Source organism: Narcine bancroftii, chromosome 6 (genome assembly GCF_036971445.1).
Source record: "Narcine bancroftii isolate sNarBan1 chromosome 6, sNarBan1.hap1, whole genome shotgun sequence".
NCBI lineage: Eukaryota > Metazoa > Chordata > Chondrichthyes > Torpediniformes > Narcinidae > Narcine > Narcine bancroftii.
Genome location: NC_091474.1, coordinates 25,979,938 through 26,003,765, shown reverse-complemented (window position 1 = coordinate 26,003,765; position 23,828 = coordinate 25,979,938). Strand labels below are relative to the sequence as shown.

General features: G+C 44.8%; 1 protein-coding gene across 4 annotated transcripts in view; it reads right to left on the bottom strand.

Moving 5' to 3' along the window:
* Positions 1 to 8,226: 8,226 nt before the first annotated feature.
* rbpjl (recombination signal binding protein for immunoglobulin kappa J region-like) overlaps positions 8,227 to 23,828 on the bottom strand; it is a 139,295-nt gene continuing 123,693 nt past the window's right edge. For 3 of the 4 annotated variants that reach the window (XM_069884374.1, XM_069884375.1, XM_069884377.1), the window contains 7 exons: positions 23,141 to 23,315; positions 20,417 to 20,554; positions 19,054 to 19,163; positions 17,363 to 17,503; positions 15,242 to 15,397; positions 13,080 to 13,183; positions 8,227 to 8,748 (listed from right to left, as the gene is read on the bottom strand). In XM_069884374.1, coding sequence (XP_069740475.1) covers positions 8,475 to 8,748; positions 13,080 to 13,183; positions 15,242 to 15,397; positions 17,363 to 17,503; positions 19,054 to 19,163; positions 20,417 to 20,554; positions 23,141 to 23,315 — 1,098 coding nt within the window. In that variant the 3' untranslated portion in view covers positions 8,227 to 8,474. The remainder of the gene's footprint in view (positions 8,749 to 13,079; positions 13,184 to 15,241; positions 15,398 to 17,362; positions 17,504 to 19,053; positions 19,164 to 20,416; positions 20,555 to 23,140; positions 23,316 to 23,828) is intronic. The other variant, XM_069884376.1, reaches the window with a different exon arrangement.

Here is a 23,828-nt window from a genome sequence, read left to right as displayed (position 1 = left end):
GTCTCCAGGGCTCCTGCAGCCTCTGCAGCTGCACAGGATCCTGTTTAATCAATCAGCAACCCGAGCTCCAGATCCAAACCTCCAACATGATCAGGAAGCCTTCAGTGCTCAAGGCTCTTCAGGAGCCCTTCTTGCCCTCAGCACCCCTTTGAATCCCTGTTTCGATACCTCTGATCTCCAGCAGCCCGCAAGTTGCCCACAGGCTGTGTGGGTCCCTCACTTGCTGAGCCCCTCACAGGTCTGATGCCATGGCACTGACTTGTGGGGGTTATCTCCTCTGCTTCTCCTTCTCAACAGGGTGGTCTCCCCATTTCTGGTGCCCTGCATCAGCCAGCTAGTCCCCTGGAAACCCCTCGTGGCCACTGCTGAGCACAGGCACTTCCATCTTGGACACATACCCCACGGTTCCATGATTTTACTTACAAACACCGTCAGCTCCTTAAAGCCTGTACTGAGCCATCAGCATTGATTTTACCTGTGCACACACAAGGGCCAATATCAATTCAGCTTCACACTAAGTACCTCTTTCGACTCTCCTTTCCACTTAAAATGAGTAGCTGCTGTGTTGCCTCTCCAACTATGGGAAATGAAAATGACCTGCGTTATCTTTCCCCAGTGGGAAATAAAACATTGGAGCCCTCAGCACTCACTGAGAATTGCTTGTTGAACACTCCTCTTGTCACTGCACAAGTACTCATTACATTAAGCTGAAGACTGAGCTACTATCTTGAATGGTTCATTGTGATTCCAACCATGAAGTGTGACTTGTCTCTGTGAGTTAGATCCTTACATACACTAAGTCCAGTATGCAGTGCAGTCTGTGAGAGTGCAAGAAAGAGTATTTTCTTCTCAAGCAGCTACAGTCGTTACTTCCAGGAAAAACAAAACATTATATGGGTTTCTGTTTTAAAAAAAATAATTAAAGGTTGGTAATAAAACAAGGTGTTTCAGTGGTGAGGGGGACAGAATTTTACTGGAACTGCTGGGAGTCCTGTGATTATCCACATTGGATCAAGAGATTATAAATATAGCCTAGTGAACAGAACCATAAATAATTAATCTGCATAAATGTTAAATGCTGAACATGTCAATATCTGGCAAAAACACAATGACAGAGAAACTCATCAGGCCACACAGCGTACTTTATATAGTAAAGAGAAATATACATACTTGACATTTTGGGTCTGAGCCCTTCATGATTAAGAGGTAGGCAGGTGTCTGAATAAAATAGTGGAGGGAGGGGCAGGGGAGTGGCACAGGTCCACAGGCATGTGGTCATAGATGGAGATGGAAGGAGGGTAGGGTGTTGGGGCTCCAGGTGGGAGAAGGGAGGGCTGGGGAAGCCAGAGAGGGGATAGGTGGGGGGGGGGGGTTTGACAGCTGGGGCAGGGGAGATCGGGGGGGGGGGGGGCAGCAGGCAGGGGAGATCAGAGGGGGAGGTGGGGGGTAGGGGAATTTAGATGGAGGAAGGTGGCAGGCAGGGGAGTTCAAAAAAGTGTTGTGGGGGAAGATGAGAGGGACTGAGGGGCAGATGTATGGGAAGAAACAGGAAGTCACCCTGTCTCAGGACTTTGGAAATGACTCCATAACCAATTACTTTGGAAAACAGAGTAGTCAGACTGAAGATCAGGCAATAATGACCAAGACCTGCATTGTTGGTCCAATAAAAACTCAGACACGTACGAGAAGAGTACCTTTAATTTTTTGTTAAATTTTACATTTAAAAAAAATTTAATATGCCCTTTTGGCCCATGAGCCAGTGCTGCCCAAATACCCCAATTAATTTACAACCCCCATGCATTTTGAGGGGTGGGAGTAAACTGGAGCTCCCGGAGGAAACCCATGCAGACATGAGAGGATATACAAGCTCATTACAAACAGCACCGGATCGAATCCAGGTTACTGGCGCTGTAACAATGTCATGCCAACCGCTACTCTAACCATGCCAGCCATAAAAGCTGTCAAATCTTTTTTGCATCCATCTGTGAGAGAAAAAGAGGCCTCGATTTACATCCTCTCCAAAAGATGGCACCTTTGACAATGTAGCACCACCTCCAATGAGACTGGATAAGAACAACGGACTCAGAGAGAGAAATTATTCTACTCAAACTCCCAATTCCGCCAGTCCAAACATTGGCACGGAGTAGGAAATCCATTCAAAAAAATCCAAAGCTTTGTATGCAATCCTCTAGGGTTACTGGTATGCAGGGAGATTCCCAGAAACCTCAAAGGTTCCTGTGGAATTTTTTTCTCTGCATATTTTTCCAATGACAAATAAATATAATGCACAGCAAAGGACTTTGGAGTGTTCATCAAGACTAGGAAAGATTAGATAGTGAATTAATAAAGGCTTCTGAATATTTAAGAGGGATTACTCTCAGATAGGTGTAATAGGAACTCAGTCGGTCTCATAGCAACCCGGAGGAAACCCATGCATACACGAGGAGAATGTACAAAGTCCTTACAGATAGCATCGGATTCAAACCTGGGTCGCTGGGGCTCTAATGTTACAATCAACACCCTACCCTCCTTCCATCTCCATCTATGACCACATGCCTGTGGACCTGTCCCCTGCCCCTCACTCCACTATTTTATTCAGACACCTGCCTACCTCTTAATCATGAAGGGCTCAGACCTGGGGCACTGAACTCCTGCTTCCACTGGCTGTCTCCTGTGTGTTTATTAATAGATTTGATGGGTTGGTATGTGGCTACAGGCAGCGTGAAGACATTCAGGCCAGGATTCATCAGGAAAAACCCAGTGGTGCAGAAGTCAGACAAAACATTTAATCTGACCATTCCATTACTAAATAAAATAACACTCTGCTTTCACTGAATGATGCGAGAAATGCTCTATAATCCTCAGAGGGTGCCTACTAGCTTGTATTGTTTACTCGAAGAGTAATAAAGAGGTGCACGATCCAGTGATCATCGGGGTAATCTGTAGGCCCTTTTATAGAGAAAAAAATTGTGTCTGTAAAGGTGGATAGTCTCTGCCTTCATGCCATTGAACCTCCCTCCATAAGTCCTCCGCGTGCACGGTCCAAGACACCAAATTTAATCCTTCCTCAGACTCATCGCACAAGTGGAGCACAGCGCTCCACCTCACTCCATAAATGTGCTTCCACTGCAAGCAGCTAGCTAGGGGTGGGCTGATGGCATCATGATGACGTCATCAGCCTGAGACACAGGAGCGCGAATTTTAAAACCCCAACCACGTGCACGGCAGGGAATGCATTGGAGGTACTTTCTTATCATCAGTCCTAGAATTCACAGTAAGAAAGTTCTAATTGTGGAGATCTACGGTTGCCATTTTCTGATATTGTTAGGTCTGCTTTGTTCATGAATGAGTGAGTCAAACACCAGACTGAGTCGAAATCAAGGTTCTTTGTTCTTTATTGCCGGATTGTAACACTTGCAACTAACAGTGTTAGTTGGAGAAGGCGCATTCTGCCGTTATCAGCAAATGGTGTTTTTTATATACCTTAGGATACGTACTTAGTAAATTATCATACCATGACATTGTCCAATGAATAAACTGTTGCTGTCCCTCTCTGCTAGCCTCTTGCACATCAATTTGTCATCCCCACTCTTATCTTGAGAGTACAAGGTCACAACTGCATCTTGTTACGGCCCAGCACTGGGAGACTCCCTCTACATTCCCAGCTCATGATGTTTTTACCTAACAATATACACACTACAGTGAAACCTGATTTAATGCAAATTCGATAATATAATGCGATAAGTCATTGGATTCAGCAGTCAGCTCGTCATATATAGAGAAATGTTGGGAGAAGGGTCTGGGGCCTGCCTTTTCTTCACACCAATTCACCGCAGAAGATACTGATGATGAGCCAGATTTCTACAGCTTCACAGAGGAAGATGTGCATGAAGCAGAGAAGCTGTCTGAATGGAGCAAAGAAGAGCTACACCAGTGTATTCTGCCGACGACGAATGCGCAACTTATGAGCACCCGATGGATGCCGAGATCGTCCATAACACCGGTGAGACAAGTGTCAAACCACAAGAAGATGATAATGAAGAGCCTCCACCCCCCACCCCCAAAAAGTGTCTGAAGCCATTGAACACTTCAAGGCTAGCCTCTGTTGGCTAGAGATCCAGGAGGTGGACCATATAACAATCCTCTAACTTAGAAGCATTCTAGATTTCGCTCGCAGCCAGCGACATGCTACGTTCAAGCAAGGAACACTCGATCACTTTTTAAAAAAATAAACTGTAAAAATGACGATTGCTAATATTCTTGAAAATGCTGATTTTCTTGAACTCCGATTTAGCACGACCTTTTTTCGCAATGAGATTTTATGGATCTCAATGATCGCATTATAACAGGACCACACTGTATTTACATGTTAAAATTAGAACATGATCACCACCATCCAGAACACACTTGAGCCCCTGTGGTGCCCACGAATTCTGGATCTCCCCCTTTACCCCCTACTCCTTCTCCAGGGACATGCAGGTACAGACCTAACCCCAGGAGATAGGCAGGCAGTCAGCCTGGGCTGAATCCGCAATTGCCTGCTGTCTTGCCCCATGAATGACCAGCTTTCCCAGTAGCAAACCGAACAGGAGATCCCCTTCGAGCATCCCAACCCTCTCCTCATCGAGTGACCGAAGATCAGGAGAGTGGGGCTGAAATGCAGCCAGAACTTGAGGAGCACCCCCTTCAGTATATTGTACATGGTACACTCTCTTCATGCTGCCCTTGCCTGGTGCTGATCGATCTTTCTTTGCATTGCAATCCTATATTCTAGAATTGCACTCTTCACATGGTTGTATAGAGATAACCTGTGAGTCTGCTCACAGAAGAACACTTATCCCTTTACCAGGTACTTTGTGATAAATAAACTTAGTGTGAACTTTGTACAGTGAGAAATCACATCAAACAAAGTAAGGGCAACCTTATTTTACTCAAACTAATTAAACAACCAAGTCAGCACAGCCCTCTGAGCAGATAGAATTCCACATTTCAGTCTTGTGACCTTTCCTTTAGTTTGACACTGTAACTCATAGTTCCAGACCCATCAGCCAAAGGGAATTTTAGAAAATTTAAATGTGCAGCATGGTAACAGGCCCTTCAGGCCTGCGTGCCTGAGCTGCCCAAATACACCAATTAACCTACAACCCCCGTACGCTTTGAACGGAAGGAAGAAACGGTAGGAGAACGTACAAACGGATAATCCCAGATTCGAGCCCCAGTTGCTGGCACTGTAACAGCATTGCGCTAACTATGCCACCCATATCTTCCCTGAATCAAAATGTCAAGCTCTCCAAGAATTTTTATTGAGGTTCCTTTGAATTGTTCTTTAGAAATTAAGGGCCTAGTCTGCTCAGATGGGTTTCATAAATTAATTTATCAGAGTATCTCATTATATCTGGGACTTTATCTGGAACTTTTAGACAATCCCAGGTTAAACTGTTGATTCTCTCTGATGGCCCTGAAGTGATCATAAAGTGGGGATCAGAAGAACTGATTTGGAATATTTTAATTGATTAATTCTAAAAGTATTGGTGAATGAGGGAGAGTTTGTCCTGAGAACCAGTCACCCAATCATGCACTGTCAGACTGAGAAGTGCCCACCTATTTCAATTACCCACCCCATTCCCTTGCTGATAGGTTTGCCAGACTGAAGCCACCTGCAAACTGGAAGAACAGCAGATCATCTTCCGTCTGGATACCCTCCAACCAGATGGCATTGACATCGATTTTTCTGTTTTTCCATTAAACCTCTCCCAGTTCTTCTTCCCCTTGTCACCTTCCCCCCAGCTCTCTTTCTCTCTTTCTCTTCCCTTTTCCCTCTGCCTCCTTTCACAGAACCAAAATCAGTCCTCACCTTTCCTCTTATCATATCTAATTAACACCTTTTGCTGGTCTGGACTCCTCCCCCTCCCATTCTTCAGTCTTTATTCTGATAACTTCTTTGTTCTTTGAAGGAGGAGTCAGGGCTGAAACATCAGAGATATATCTTTACCTCCTATGGACGCTGCAATACTGGCTGAGTTTCTCCAGCACTTCTGTGTGCTTTTACTACAATCACAGAATCTGCAGACTTTTGTGTTTCAATCTCAGATGAGGCATGAAGAAGCCCTTGGTAAGTTGGTCAACCAGCAATGGTTCCCACGAATTACACAGAAGAAGCATACAAACGGCAATCAATTTGTTCTGGCCAGCCAGAGCCAGGCTAAGGTCCTCACTACTCCTCCTCCCCAATTCTTCACCCCGGCCCCATTCCCTTGCTGACAGGATGTCATGCACTGCCAGATTGGCAGAACAACACCTCATATTCTGTCTGGGATCCCTCCAACCCGATGGCACTAATACCAACTTCTCCGGTTTCCGTTATTCCCCCCACCCACATCATTCCCTATGTCTCCTTTCCTCTAGATCTGCCTCCCACTCTCTTCCTTCTTCCTCTGTCTCCTTTCACAGAATCTTTTGTCTGTTGTTCAGTACTTCTCCTCCCATTCTTCCCTTCTCACCAGCCTGTTTAATACAATCCCTTGCCTGCTTTTTGCTCACACCTTGAGGAAGGGCTCAGGCCCAGAACGTCGCTTATATATCTTTACTTCCTTTGGGCGCTGTGAGACCTGACGAGTTCCTCCAGCATTTCTGTGTTTTTATCCTAATTCTGAATATCTATGTTACCCTTTCAGTAGTGGTCAAGACTGACCCAGGACAGGCTGGGTCTCATCGCCTGCTGACAACCAGCACCTTCCCAATCAAATATATTTTGTACATCAATATACAAATGACCTAAAACTTGTCCCTCGATTTTTTTCCAGCTAGGATTTGTCCGGGATTCAAGTATGGAGCTGGGGAAGGGGATGTTGGAGAAGGAGACGTTGGAGAAGGAGGAGCTACATCATACCTACATTCCCACATCAGCACCTCCCTCCAGTGAATGCTCCAGTGATGAAACAGCTCTTCCTGGCACTGTGCTTGTCCCAACTTAAGAAAATGAGGGATGGGAAAGGAGGAACACCACCAAGGACACTGGATGTGAAGGCACAGATTGCAACAAGATCGCACATCTGTTGGGAATGAGGGAACAAAGCGAATGATTTAGTTTGTGACAATTTGATCCCACTACAGGATTCCCACCAATCAACACATCAGGTTGCTAAATCCAGTGCTGTTCGTGGATCGAAGTATGCTAAGGCACTTTAATTTAAAAACATCACAGCAACAGGCACTTCTGGCTCACACATGCTGCTCAAATTCACCAGTGCAACATGGAACATGGGAGAAAACCGGAGCACCCAGGGAAAACCAAAGCAGACATGGGGAGAATGTTCAAACTCCTTACAGTCAGCAATGGGAATTAGGGTAGAGACCTTTAGGGATGTTATGGATATAGGAAGGGAAAATTTACAAGGATCTGGCCGAGGCTTAAGTTACAGGGAAAGATTAAACAGGTTAGGACTTTATTTCCTGGGGCATCGGAGAATGAGTAGTCACAAAATTAGGAGGGGTACAGATAGAGTGAATGCAAGCTAGTTTTTCCCACTGAGGTTGGGTGAAGCAAGAACTAGAGGACACGGGTTAAGGATAAAAGGGGGAACATTAGTGAGAAACTTCTTCGCACAGAGAGTGGTGGGAGTGTGGAACGAGCTGAAGTGGTGAAGCTCAATTTTGATATTTAAGAAAAATTTGGACAGGTACATGGATGGGAGGGGAATGGAGGAATATGGTCCAGGTGCAGGTGCAGGTCAAAGGGACTAGGTGAGTAACAGTTCAGCACAGACTAGGTGGAATCCAGGGCCTGTTTCTGTGCTGTAGTGTCTATGCAATCATGAAGAAGGAGTTTGAGGAGATTTGGTATGTCACCAAGGACTATCAAAAACTTCTACACGTGTAACCAAGAAGAGCATTCTGGCTGATTGCACTATTGTTGGTATGGAAGTGCCAACGCTCTGGACAGGAAAATATCCAGAGGGTTTTTATCTCAGTTTACTACATCACGGGTACTAGTCTTCACTCAATCTAGGACATTTACAAGAGGGGGCGTCTTAAGAAAGCAGCCTCTATCCACAAGGACACCCCCCCCCCCCCACCCACCCATGCCCTCTTCACACTACTACCATCAGGAAAAAGGTACAGGGGTCTGAAGATGAACATTCAGTGGCACAAGGACAGCTTCTGCCCCACTGCCATCAGATTCCTGAATGAACAATGAACCACAGACAACCACCTCACTTTGTCTTTTTCTTTTTATTGCACTATTTTATTTATTTTATAAGGTGGTTTATAGAAATGTCCGCACTGAGATGCTGCTGCAAAACAATGAATTTCACGACATGTTCATGACAATAAATTCCGATTCTGGTTCGAGGGAACTGAGCCAGTGGACCATGGTGAGGCCTTGAAAAATGAAATGACAGAGCAGTGAGCTCACATCACCATGAAAGTGTGACCAGGATCCAAAGTGGCAGGAGATCCTGGCACATCACCTGCTAGCTCTGCATGAAGAGATGGAAGTTGGTCCGGGTGAACTCCTGATGGATAGTGTTCAGGAAGTTGTCAGAACCCTCGGGGATTTCTCGGACCACCCTCTGGCTGGGAAAGCAACTCTGCTCGGGAGTGTAGGTAAAAGAGAAAGTGCTGGAGAAGATGATTCCATCGCTCCTCATCAAGAAGAGAGGAGCTGTGATGGGCTGTCGAAGCCAACGCCACTCACTGCTGTACGAGCTGATATCGGGCACCACACACAGGAGGGATTTGGGGTTTCTGTGAAGAGAAAGTGTTGGATTGTTCAGCCTGCTCTCCTCATTTCGACACCTACTCTCCTCACTTATCCCACCCCACTACTGAAACACCAGAGGCTCACATCTCAGTAACACTGGACAACAAAGATTTTAGTTTCTGAACAAACACTTCTGGGTGTATTTCATGTATTTTTGGACTGCTGTTCACGAAAATCACCTTAAAAGTTTCCTATCACAAACCGTTTTTAGATATAACCTATTTTTGTGATTTTTGTCACATTTTAAATCTACTTCAAGCATTAAAAAAATCATGAAATGCAACGTCATTGAAAATTTATTTTCTGCATTCGCAATTGGACTCCTTCCCTGCTGATCTTGGTGCAGTCGGGGATGAACATGGTAAAAGGTTTCAGCATAACATTGTGACCAAGGAAAAGTGGGATCAGGGCAATTGGAATCTATCAATGTTGGCTGACTATTGCTAGACACTGACACGAGAGGCATCAGATGCTGAGTACAAATGAAAATCAGCGGCAAAACATTTTTAGCTCAGTTGAACCAACGCAATGTTTCAGTATCATTATGCTAAATTCAATAAAAGTTCATTTAATGTTTCTCCAACTTCCTACGTGATACAGCAAATCCAAAACTATCTTTGTGTTCACCATAATCCTAATTTTTTTTCAGGAAGAAAACTTTTGAAAAAAATGTCCAGTGTTATTTAACACCCCCCGCCCCCCTCACTTATCCCATCCCATTACTCAAGCATTTAAGGTGAGGTGGGGGGGGGAGGAGTTTAACAGAAATGCTTGGGGAAAGGCCTCGAACTGACTGCCAGCGGGAATGTTGGATAGATCAGATGTTAGCATGTACGAGGCTCTGCAATAGAAATGTGAATATTCAGCGAACTGGTCATTTGCAAACAACAGAAATTTAATCTAATTTGACCTCATGTTCAGCACAGATATTGTGGGCTGAAGGGCCTGTTCTGGTGCTGTACAAAGAACAGGCAGCACAGCCACAGGCCAATTGGCACTTGATGTCTGCATTAAACAGTGTCTCGGGTTAGGATCACTTCCTGCTTTCCATCGAAATGCTTTAAAGTATATTCCAATTCTTCTTCACTCTGTTTGGTTTTGTCTGTTAATATATATTGTATATTGCAGAAGGGCACATATACAGTGTGAATGCAAGCTGGGTTAAAAACAATTTCTACACCAAAGGCCAACTCCACTGTCTTCTTGACATGCGTGCACTGACCGTAGTGGTATTTAATCCATGCACCATCTCAGCCCCAAACTCACTGCAAACAGATCCGTTACACAATGCATGGAGTTGGAGCTATGCAGTTATGCAAGCTCTTCGCCAAACTAATTGCAGTCTTGTCTACCTGAGCAAATCCCACTCGCCTCCATTCAGCCCATATCCCTCAAAACCTTTCCTATCCACGTATCAGTCCAAATCCCTTTTAGAAATCACAATTGTCGTTGCCTCTACCACTTCCTCTGGCAACTCGCTCCACACACCCACCATCATCTGTGTGACAAACCCACCCCTCAGATCCCCTTTGTATGTCTCCCCTCATTTGAAACTTTTGTCCTCTAGTTTTAGACTCCCATACCCTGGGGAAAAGACTATGACCATTCATCTTAACTACACTCTTCTATATCATCCCTCCCACCTCTGTCTCCTCAGGCAAAAATGGAAGGGAACCAAGCTGAAGACATGGCAAAGGAAATGTGGACTGAGATAGGTGCTTCAGTGACTGAGGACTGATCTGAACCTGAGAGCAGAATGTAATCAACTCACTCCTGGTTTTACCATTGAGCTCCACATACACCAGCAATCCATATCCCTTAGGTTATATCTATCCCCACACCACAATTTTAGTAGCACATTTGTAGTTAACTGGTCTTAATTTATTTATTAACTCTTGGTATCTGGCACCTATGGGGATTGGTAAATGCTGGATAAGTGTCTTTTCTGGTTACTTGAGACTTATGCTTACAATGCCTAACTAATACACATGCATTAAGAATAAACATTTTACAAGACAAAAGAACAACATACTGTACTGTACTTACACTGAAAAAAACTTCACTTACATGAATATATAAACCTTAAAGCACTTTACATTATTTTCAGTCACATTCTTTGAAAACACTTAACCGGTGCTGCATCTGCAGGTTCCTCCTCCTCCACGGAACCAACCAAAAGACGAACAATCACAGTATAGATAAGTTACAACAACCCCCTCCTAAGTTTACAGATAAAGCTTCTGATGGGGCGACTCTTATTAAGCAGGCATAAGAAGACACTTTAAGAGAGTCACCCCAATAGCGAGCCGCATCAACCAGCTCTTCAACCTGGGCGACGCCATTGCTGTTTCACCCACCTTTATTCAAACAACTGCTACGACCAAGGCACTCCACTGGATGAATATTTGCTCCCATCTTCACCAAAGGTTTACGTGTTACTTCAGAGAACATTTATTTTTACAATTTTAAACGAGCATTTTTTTACCTATTATTTTATTCTTATCTTTTTTTATTATTTTTTTTGGTCAGTTGCTTAAGGCTGCCAGTTGCTTGAATTCCAGATACCAGTGGTTTTACTGTAATACTCTTCTGTTTTCAAGGTTCCTTTTATTGTCATGTAATAAATGTTATATATATATCCTGTACTTTACATTTTGCCTGATGTAAGGCAGTCAAAAAGTCACCATTAGTATTACCCTGCCATTAGATTTTCATAGTTATTTGGCCATTTTTTAAAAAAAAACAGGCTGTTAAGAGGCAGATTGTGATAATCTGGAATGCTCTGTCTGAAAGAGTAATGGAAAGAGATTTTTAAGGGACTTTTAAAATTAGTGTTTGCAAGACCGGGGACATGCGGACTGGAATCAACTGGATGGCTACAGAAGAGTCAGCACAGATGTGAATGGACTCTTCAGAACATTGAACATATAACAGGACAGCACAGGAACAGGCCCTTCAGCCCACGTGTCAGTGCTAAACATGATGTCCAAATCAAAGCGAAACTCTGCTGCTTGCACTTGATCCATTTCCCTCTATCCACTTCATGTTTGTGTGCTATCTCATGGCTTGGCTTCGCGAAAGAAGATTTAGGAAAGATCGTAGATATGTCCTTCAAGCCTGCACAATGGATTTTTAGGTGAAGTGCAGTGTGTGCAGTACTAACCCCACCCTTTACATCCAGGGTTTATCTGCCATGGCCTAGCATGCTGGGACAGTGACAGCCAGGTTCTTGGGTTGTAGGTGTTACGTCAGAGTGCCCTTCTCCTAGATGGATGGCCTGATGAGGCTAACGAGCACCATTGGCCTGGGTTTTAAATCAGTTTTCCTTCTCTTAGGTTGGCTGCAAACAAGGCTAATGAACCCAGCCGACACATCCAGTTATACCGCTGGATACTTGGTCACACCATGACATAGCAAACTCAGTAAAAACATGGGATACCAACACAGTATGGACACACTAATGTAGGAGAGGCCATTTGCAGTGACTTCCTGCCTGGCAAGCCAGACAGTGGCTCTACGGTGATCACTACACCGAGAAAGGAGAGGCAATATATTACATGTGTACTTTACCTGGGTGATCTCAGGCCCAGATCTCGCCTGCCTCTTGTAGCACCTCTATTTGTATCTGCTTCCACCACTACCCCTGGCAGCCATTTCCTGGCACCCACCACTCTCTGTGAAATAATTTTCCCCCACACATCTCCCTTCCCCACCTAAATGCATATCCTCTCATGTGTGATGCTTTAACCCTGGGGAAAAGATTCTGACTGTCCACCCTGTCAATGTCACTCATGATTTTATCAGGTCTCCCCTCAGCCTCTGATGCTCCAGAGTAAACCACTCAGGTTTGTCCAACCTTTCCTTATAGCTCATAGCCATAGCATGCTAACAAGCCATTCCGTCCTGATGAGCCCATGCCAGCCAAATATCCCAATTAACCTGCAAACTCCCCCCCTGCCATATGATTTGAAGGGTGGAGGAAACTGGTGCGCCCAGAAAAAACTCATGCACACACTGGAGAACATACAAACTCCTGACAGATGGCGCCTAATTCGAAACTGAGTCGCTGGTGCTGTAATAGTGTGGCACTAACCGCTACACTAACCATACCCTCTAATCCAGGCAACATCCTGATAAGCCTCTTCAATACCCCTTCTAAAGCCTGCACATCCTTTCTGTAATGGGGTGACCGGAACTGCACACAATATTCCAAGTGTGAAGAATATCAAAAAGACTTAGAAAAGAGTCATTGATTGCCAGTGTTGGTGAGAACAGTCAGCTTGAGGGGTGAGCACTGATTTTAATATGACTTTACCTGTACATTGTCTCTGCCTCCACATCACCGAACCAAACTTTCAAGTTAGGGCTGAAGCTTTCTCCTTGGAGTTCTAATGTTGCCACATCACCTCCTCCATTCAGCTTGGGAAACAAAGAGAAAAATGTGGCATGTTACAGTCCTAGGAACACAGCCATTGGAGTCGAAAGACCATAAGACATAGAAGCAGAAGTAGCCTATTCATCCCATCAAGTCTACCCTTCCATTCAATCATGAGCCGATCCATTGTCTGACCTTCTCCCCATAACCTTTGATGCCCTGGCTAACCAAGAACCTATCAATCTCTGCCTCAAATAAACCCAATGTCCTGGACTCCACAACCACCCGTAGCAACAAATTCCATAGATCTACCGTCCTCTAGCTGAAGAAGTTCCTACACATCTCTGTTCTAAGCAGGCATCCTTCAATCCTAAAGTAACGCCCTCACATCCTGGACTCTCCACAGAGGGCAACAACCTTTCTACATCCACCCTGTCCATGCCTTTCAATATTCAAAATATTTCACTGAGATCCCCTTCATTCTCCCAAATTCCAATGAGACCAAGAGTTGTCTAATGCTCCTCATATGATATCTGTTTCATTCCTAGAAACATCCTTGTGAACCTCTTCTGAGCCCTCTCTAACATTAGCATATCGTTTCTTAAATGAGAATTTTAAAACTGTTTACAATACTCCAAGGCAGTCACACTAGTGCCTTATAAAGCCACAAACCTGAGCAGGTCGCAGGCCTCCCCTGGGTTAAGAACAGCTAACTTATGGGCAGCCTGTACATACATTCGAGCATTTGTGAGACCAACGGGATGGATAGGAATGGATTGCCGCTGCTGTGGGTGGGACTGGGGCTTTTCCTTGTGCCTTCTCTTCGCACCCACCACCAGTCACAAGAACTGGGGTCTGGGTTTAGCAGTGAGGGGCAGACACACCGGCTGTGTAAGGGAGATTGGCTTTTGGCCACACTTCCCATGTCTGCTCCCTTTCCCATCACAGCTCTTTCTGTGATCCTGCCCTGCACAGTTCCGACTTGCGAAGAGTTCTCAGCAACAGAACCCCATCACAACCTGTGCACTTCTTGCTCAGGGAAATAAGGGACATATCCCATCCCTATCAGTATCATAAAGGTTGTTCCCCATCTCTCCAATCCTTCTGCCAATAACTTTTAAATCCCTCTTCAACAGGAGTTCTCAGAGTCCTCATCTCAATCTCCCCAGTCCCTAAAGGTTTCCACTGTTTCTGGCCCTTCAACCACACACGGCCACTCACACATCCTTCCCCAATCAACTACCTCTACCCTCCCCATCTGTCTGTCATCCTTCACTCCTTCCTAGTTCACCAATCCCTTACTGGCCCCTATCCAACACACCCCCCTCACCCTGTCTTCATTACACTAGCTCTCTCCTCTGCACTCTCAGTTTTGATGAAGGGTTCCAATCCAAAATGTCGACCATTCTTTATCTACTAGTTTATTGTCATACCCACAAGTACAATGCACAGATGAGGGGAACGGATCCCTGAAACCGGGGCCCCTTAGGAGGTGAGTCCTGGAATCAGAGCTCCATTAAGTAAGAAGGGAGCTCACAGTCTGGGAATTCAGTGTGGGAAGGGGATGCAGGGGATTGGGCCCCAGTGAGTAGGAAGAGAGCACAGGATGTGTTTTTCCATATAATAATTTATACAGTCTTTTAAAATGGACACCAGTAATTTACCTTGTTGAACTAACTGACCAAAGTTATTGATGTGTCTTTCCCTTTCTAAACAACAGTGATTTAAAAAAAAAATTAAATTGCTTATTGCCTAATGTACTTAGATACAATGAAACGTTTTGTTTTGCATGCTATCCAGGCAAGTCAACCCATAACTTCATCAGGTTGAGCAACAATAAAACTCTAGTTCAGGGTGAATTTCAACTGTAAGTCAAAAAGCACAGAGTATGGTGTTGCTGGGACAAAGTGCAGGGTGTAGACAAAAGTACTTAAACAGAGCAGGAGGCATCATAATGACCCTCTATTCAACAAAACAGAAGGAAAGAAACTGTCCTTGAATTTGTAGGTACTCGTATATCTCATCCTGAGAGAAATGGGTAGAGGAGGTCTGGGGTCTTTTAATATGCTGGCAGCTTTCCTGAGATATTGAAAATATCTTACCTCAAGGTTTCTGATGACGGGAACAGGGGTGACAGGAGAGTGAAGCTGAGCCAGGCTCTCACTAAATTTGTACTCCACAGCCTCAGTTCCAATGATTGTCCAACAGGCACCACCAGTCAGTACTTCTTTGTTAGCTTCCTGAGAGCAAGGCACTGCCTTCAGAAGGCACAACAAAACACAGTCACGGTCAAGTTATCCAGAAGGCAATGGCTATTGCCAATCACTTGTGGAGGGAGCTGCTGTAACAGCAGTATTGCCACTGGTGCGGACCCAGGAGAGCTGGGAGCAGAGGCACAGGGCTCCTCTGCATGGTTCTACTACCCAGTCTGACTACCAACGGATCTGTACAGGCTTTAAATGGCCTCTTAAAGGTGGTTTATTTTAAAATCATGCGACCATGGGGTCTGGGCCCAAGATGGAATTCAGTAGCGGTTACAAGTGGTTGCAGACTCCAGGGAAGTAGAGGTCTATTGCAAGGCTCCAGAAAATGGAGAGATCATCCCCATTTGAGAAGGAGAAGCAGAGGAGATGACCCTATAGGACGGTGACCACAGTGGGCCAGTGAGGGGCTATGCAGCTGAAGAGCACGTCACTTGAGACTACTGGAGACCATGGTCAAAGGACTCGCACCAGGTTGCGGACTGCTGGAGATAGGCTCGAAACAGGATGTGGGAGGATGCCAAGGGTGCTGAAGGGTTCCTGATCACATCAGAGGTTTGGATCTGGAGCTCAGGTTGACGATGGTTTAGAGTAGACTAAAGTCTGTGTGGACCACTAGAGACAGGGCCGATGCAAGGGTATTTTGTGCCCTAGGCTGGGCTGAGCACAGGGGTGGGGTGATGATTGGACTGAGTGGTGGATGCAATACCTGATGTGACATTCGACATCCGTTGTACCACTTCCTCGCTCTGCCTTACCAGACTAACGCTCATGCTTATAGCGCATTAGTTAGAACCATGTCATTCACGATACAGAGGTGCCAGAGCTGTTGGAATCTCCCTTCAACAGCACCCCTCTGAGGTCTGTGCCCTAGGCGGCTGTCTAGTTGGCCATGGTAGCGCGCCACCTCTGGGTGAAGGTGAATCCATGGATGCTCAGTGACTCTGAAGGGATTCTCTCTTGCTTCTCTTCCTCTGTCTAAGGGGTGCCGGGCAATTTCTGCTGATGGCAAATCTTAGTCTGCCTGAGAACATGAAAAAATTGAGGGAGGGAGAAGATCACCTAACAGACAAAGAATAATTATGGATGATGGTGACTTAATACAGGTCTGCAGCAGCCACCCTCAGCCTTTTTATAGTCTTGGCCCCCTTATGATTCTGCTCAAAGTTTTCATACATCCCTCCTACCCACCACAAAATAAATTAAAATATTTTATGATTTCAATCCATGGCCCCCTCTTGAATGTGCAGTAGCTGCTGTGGTGGTGGGGGGTGGGGGGTGGTGGGCTATATGACCCCATTGAGAAAGGCTGATCTACAAGATTTGGAGGGACACAGATAGAGTGGACAGTCAGGGCCTTTTTCTTGGTGTAAGAGTGGCAAACACTAAATGGCGTCTGTACAAGTTGATGGGAGGAATGTTTAAGGGAGACATCAGAGGTATGTTTTTTTTTTAAACACAGAGAGTTGTGGGTGCCTGGAATGGATTGCCAGGGGTGGTGGTAGAGGGTGGTACAATAGGGACATTTGAAAGACTCTTAGACACATGAATGCAAGAAAAATAGAGAGTTATGTGTGTGAAATAGGGAAGATTTAATTTGATGAGTAGGCGTATATAGATCAGCACATAATTATAGGCTGAATGGCCTGTACTGTGTAGTAATGTTCTACATTCTATGATTTTCATTGGACCTTCCATTTGTTAGTTTTACAAGTGTTGAAGATATTGTACAAAGCTTCATCAAAGTTGAGAATTATTCATCTCGTCGTGGTCATCTTCAGTTGCTTTATCAATACCTTTGCAGCCTTTACTTCTGGTTTCCATGCCTGAGCACTCCAAAAAAGGCCATTACATTTAATTTGTTTCTTTCTTAAATTTTATTAACAACATGGTAGAAGCCGATTCCATCCATTTAACCGCATGCTGCCCAATTATACCCTGATTAACCCCATACGTTTCTACCTGGAACTGTATGATCTTCTCATTGGAGAGGCACAGGTACATGCTGTTGGTGTTCCTTATATGGAAGGCACACTTATGGAGTTGAGAAACAGGTTCATCTATGTCCAATACTGCATACTGCTTGTTCACCTTCCGAATCACCTGCCCATAGACCAAAGGAGAAAGACGTTAATTTCACCAGTGGAGACAACAGGATGGCAATTTGGGTCTAAGGTCTAACCTCTGCTGGATGACCAGGATTGAAACACAAAAATCTGCAGGTGCTGTGACTGTAGTCAAAACACAGAAATGCTGGAGGAACTCAGTCAGTCTCACAGCGTCCATAGGAGGTAAAGATACATTACCAATTTTTCAGGCTTGAGCCCTGGTGATCAGGAGATACAAGATCACATGCCATAGTGGCAATGGAGAATTGAATAAACATGGAATAAAATTGTGAAGGCTATGAAGCAACAAAATCTGGGGAAGGAAACCTGGCCAGACTGCTCTTACTCCATCCTCTGAAATGGCCCATACAGTATTGGGCAAGCAATCATGGGGTATGATTTATAATGATACACTGTAATATAATGATAATAACATAATCCCCAATACACAATGAATTATAATGAATTATAATTTGATTTACCTGCCAAATATCTGCATTGTAACATGGTTAAATATCCCACATAATCACAAATTTGATCAATATCCACCCTTAACTGCATCTTAACTGCCCTGTAAAGCCACTTCAGCCTGTGAACCATGCTTCAAGCAACAAAGAACCTGATCTTTTCTGTCTGTAGGCAAGTGCTCAGCTCAGTGTCAGTGAGGCACACATGTCAACGCCCTTGCAGAGTTAACAAGACAACTTGATATTTCAACAAATCTGATTTATAAATTCAACAAAAAAGTGAACAGTGCAGCACCAGAACTGGCCCTTCAGCACACAGTGTGTGCACCAAACATTGAACTCAGCCTCTTCTGCCTGCACATGATCCATATCCCTCTCATTCCCTGCATATTCATGTGTCTATAGAAGCCTCTCAAACACTAATATCGTAACTTCTTCCACCACCACTCCTGGCAGGTTGTTCAAGGCACCCTGTGTATAACCTGCCCCACACATCTCCTTTAAACTTCCTGGCCGCCCTCATTTTAAATGCATGTCCTCTGCTATGTAACATTTTTACAACAGGGGAAAAAAGTTTCTGGCAGTCTGCCCCAGTGACTCTAAACCTTTATTATCCCCACACACATACCCCCTCCTTAAGTAATCCCTTACTACCCACAGAGCACTTATGGCATAGGCGGTAATTAAGGCCCTGTATGTGAGTGGGGAAAAAAAATGTTGAGACCCACTGGTCTATCCTATCTATGCCTTTTAGATTTTATAAACTTTGGCCAGGGCTCACATAGAGCAGCCTCCAGAGAAAACAACCTGTTTGTCCAACCTCCCCTCATAACCTTTAATCTAAGCAGCATCCTAGTAAATTTGTTCTGTACCCTTTTCAAAGCCTCCACATCCCTCCTGGAATGGAGTGGCCAACCCTCTCATCTTCAAGCAATAGTACATGGTGGGTTTTAAGGATCTTTGAAGCATATTATTGCTGCAGATTGTGAAGTAGAACTCTTTATTTTAGAGAATGTCTTCCAGTCAAACATGGTAAAGAAACAAAACAGTTCTGAGAAGTCTGAAATACAGCACACACCATGCTAGGTAGGGAGATGCCAGAGGTTGTGCAGATTAATTTGACAGCTGATCCATATCGGATGTATCCATCACGGGGATAAAATTCATTCTTCTGGCTGGAATCACAATCTGCATGGGAACAGGGGAGACAGGAGGGTTAGATTGGGGAAGACAGCACAGTGAGGATTCAAGATTAAGTTAATTGTATACACACAAAAATGCACAAGAATAATTTTCCTTTGTCTGCCCTGTAAAAGTGCACAAAGATGTTATTGTTAGAAGGCACTCTCAAGACAAGGAAGAGAAGAGAGTCCTTCAGAGACACCAAGTGTCTGTGCATCTTGCCATATCCTCTGATTGGGCTATCCTCCCATAACCTCCATAGCTGCATGGTCTCTTGTTCATTCCAACCATGAACCTGAACTCCTAGTGTTTGAGTCACACCTCCCCAATCCTTGATTCCCAATCCCCGGAGTGAATAGTGAGCTGTCAGCACCTGAGAACCCGTCTGGGCCCAGTTCTCTGGTCCCAACCTCACAAATCTGCTTCCCAGCACCAGCTTCGTAAAACCAAAGAGTGACTCTCCATACATGGCCATTTGGCCCATGACTCTCCTTGCCTCACTCTCTTGGCACTCCCGGCCAGCCCCATGATTTTCCCTCCAATGAAGACACAAAAGACCACAGATGCTGGAATCTGGAGCAACAAGCAATCTGCTGGAAGAACTCAGAGGGTAGAGGCACATCAGTAGGAGAAAAAGAACACAAAAGTCAATAGTCGACCCCCCCCCCCCCCCCCATTTTGGCCCCAAAATTTCATCCCTCACCTCAGTCCCAGCTACCCGCAGGCTAGAGTTCCCAATGCCTCAGTCATGAAGATACAGCTCAGCTCTGGCCACCCACCCAGTGGAGCTTCTGACGCTGACTTAACACCCGGTCCCGGCCAGCCATCCGCCTATCTGAACTCCCTTCGCCTCGGCCAAAGCAGATCATTTCCGTGGACAAAAGAGGTATCAGCGTTATTGTTGACCCCATAAACTTGACATTAAAAAATTGACTTAAAACTCGGCTTTTTCTCAAGTATATATGGTAGTTTTTATCTACCACTGTTACTGCTCGACCCACTGAGTTCCTGCCAACAGATTGTGTTAAGATTCCCTTACTAATCTCTGCTTTCAAGGGAACAATCCCAGATTCTCTGATCTTTTCACTTATTACTCCTTTTCAAGACCTCATTCCACTCCTGGAAATGTTGTCTACAAGGTCTTCATGTGCTCATGAAAATATTGGTCCAAACCTGGGCAAAGTGCTCCACCCACGAACAGGCACCCGTGCACTTAGCTTGGTGATAATCAACAGAGACACCACTAGTGAACTCCTTACCCAAGTGCAGAGTGAAGGCTCCCCACTGGCGTGCACTGGCAATGAACTCCTCCCCGTCCACACACAGGTAGCGTGTACTGACTGTTTGGGATCGCAGGCGATTGAACAGAGCCACCTTGGAGTCTGACGATATGCACACTAGGCACAAATAGAACATGGCTTATTCAACAAGTAGTAGCTCGGTTGTGTGGTGATCTCCACGAGGGAACGTTGGTTAACATGGAGGTCACATTTGGTTATCCTATCATAGATACTACCTTTGTTATACCCATCTCAAATCTCTGCTACAGAAAACAGATTTTTCAAATTATACCACACAGAAATGGTCCCTTCAGGTCACCTCCTCCATGCCGACCCTGACGTCTTTCTACGTTAATCCTATTTGTCTGCATTAGCTCTTTACCCCTCAGCACCATCTGAAAGCTTTCCCATTCCCATCTGAGTCCCTGTCCAAATGCCTTGTAAGCATTATAACTGTATCTGCCTACACCACCTCCTCTGGCAGCTTGTTCCAGATAGCACTGCTTACTGTGTGGAAAAAAAAGCCAGTTCAAATCTCTATTAAATTTCTCCCCTCTCACCTCAAACATGTGCCCTCTAGTTCTAGATTTCCCTGTCCTGGGAAAAGATTCTATCTATCCTCCCCGTACCTCTCATAGTTTTATAAACCTCCATAAGATCGGTGGCCGGCACAGTTAGCGTAGCGGTTAGCGTGCCACCATCACAGCACCAGCGACCTGTGTTTAAAACCAGCGCTGTCTGTAAGGAGATTGTAATTCTCCCCGTATCTGTATAGGTTTCCTCCAGGCACTCCGGTTTCCTCCCCACCCTATAAAATGTACGGGGGTTGTAGGTTAACTTGGTGCATTTGGGCGGCACGGGCTTGTGGGCCGGAAGGTCCTATTAGTGTAATGTATGTCTAAATTTAAAAATTTGAATGTAAACATTTAAATTTAAAATTAAAAACAAAATAACTGTTCAGCTTCCTACATAACTAACCTACCCAATCTCATACAGGTGTTCCACAACTTATGATCAGGTTGTGTTCTAGCAAACCCATCGTAAGTCAAAAAAAAGTCCTAAGTCAAAAAAGAATACTGCACCTACCATTTTTTATAATTTCACTTTGAATACCTTTATTCCACACTGAAAAAAACATACACAAGGCATGAAGAATCTTTGAAGCAGTGAACTAAATTTAATTGCTGGATGGTGAGGATAGTGGGTATGCTAAAGTGACAGGGGTCATCAACTTCACTCTCATATCTGCATATCGCAAGCGCAGGAACAGATCAGAATTTGAAATTGTAAGTATGGATTTGAGCCATCGTAGCTTCGAAAAATTAAGTCGGACCATCATAAGTAGGGGAGCACCTGTGACTACATCCCTCCATTCCTGGCAACATTGTGGTTAATCTCTTTTCTCTCTCTATTGTTTCCACATCCTTCCTGTAGTATGACAACCAGATCTGAGCATGATACTCCAATTGCAGTCTCGCCATCATTTCATGCAGTTGTAACATGATGCCACACCTCTTTAACTCAGTGCCTCACCCATGAAGGCAAGCTTACCAACTGCTTTCTTTACCACCCCATCCAGCAATGCTGCCACTTTTAGCAAACTATGGGCCAGCACTCCAAAATCCCTCAACACTCCCTGAGAAACACAAGAACTTGCAGACGCTGGAACCTTGAGAAGCTGGAGGGACTCAGCATGCCAGGCAGCATCCATGGAGAAAAATGGACAGTCAGCGTTTTGGGTTGGGAAGTACTAGGCTGAATGAGCCTATCTTCATTTGTCCAGGATCCTATTTCCTCTTCGCCCAGTCTCATAGGTGGCACGGTTAGTGTAGTGGTTAGCGCAATGTTATTAAAGTGCTAGTGACCCGGTTTAAAATCTGGCGCTGTCTATAAGGAGTTTTTACGTTCTCTCTGTGTCTGTGTAGGTTTCTTCTGGGGGCTCCAGTTTCTTCCCACCCTTCAAAACAAACAGCAATTGTAGGTTAATTGGGTGCATTTGGGCAGGCACAGGTTCATGGGCCTAAAGGCTTGTTACTGTACTATATATCTAAATTCCTCCCTTCCCCCATTACCCTTTTTATGCTTGATACCTCCCCTTCTCATCCTAGTCTCTAAAGAAGGGTCCCACCTTGGAAAGTCAACTGTCCATTTTTCTCCAGGGATACTGGCATGATCTGCTGAGTGTTTCCAGAATTTGCTGCAGTTTGAAGGGCAATCACTGCTACAGAAAACATGCAAAAATGCATTTACACAGTAAAACATGTCATAATGGCCACTATCAGTTCTTTGTGATACTGATCCGAGATGGAATGGCACTGGTTGTCTTTGGAACAAGGGTGAGAAATCTTTACAACCACCGGAAACAACAAACATGCTGTCAGTTAAACTCTGCAAGTGAAAGGAAACCCTTCCGACAATGCAGCACTTGTTTCACAGCAGGACGTCGGCTGAGATTTCGTGCTCCATTCCTGAAGCAAAGCTCAAGCCCACCTTCGAGGAAGGAATTTGACCCAAAATGTTATCCACGGATGCTGCTCAACCCATTGAGTTCCTTTGGCAGATTGTGCATTGCTCCTAATTGCAGCATCTGCAGTCTCCTGTGAGTCCCAAGCCTTTCTGAATCAGGATGCAAGGACACACCCCAATAAAAAAACCCCACTCCCTCAATATGGCAACACCTCCCACTGGCCCAGTCATACTCACACTCAGCATTCTTAATGGATTGCTTCTTCTGGGAAGGTTTAGAAATTACTTTGATCTGCTTACTGTAGAAGCTCCCGATCTCTTGGCCATTGCCAAGATAAAGACGCAAAACTATGCGGAAGTGCTTGCGTTTGTCAGCATCGGACACGTACAATGATTTGGCACAGCCAAACTTCTGGAAGAACAGAGAACATCAATCATCATGACCTCAATCTTGCTGACCCAGTTTCTTCATTGACCATCCCTAAATTGACCTGGAAATGAGGAGATATTTAAGTGTGGTACAGTTGTGTAGAGCAATGGATCAGAGGTCAATCCACAGGAGCATAAGAGCGGTAGAGAGGATCACTGGAGTCTCCCTACCCCACATCGATGTGATGTACCGGGATTGTTGTTTGAAGAAGGTGCGCAAAATTTCTGAGGACCCCTTCCATCCTGCATGCAGCATCTTTCAGCTACTCCCATCAGGGAAGAGATACAGAAGTATCAATGCCAGAACCACCAGACTGAGGAACAGCTTCTTCCCACAGGCAGTGTGAATGCCGAACGATTGAATGAACTGCTCATACAAACCCTCCATGACTCAACTATTTATTAAACAATATTTATTTATTTTTATATAGGTATATACATACTGCATAGGTATCATTTGTCTGTATGTGGTGTATTAAGTTTATGTGTGTGTTTG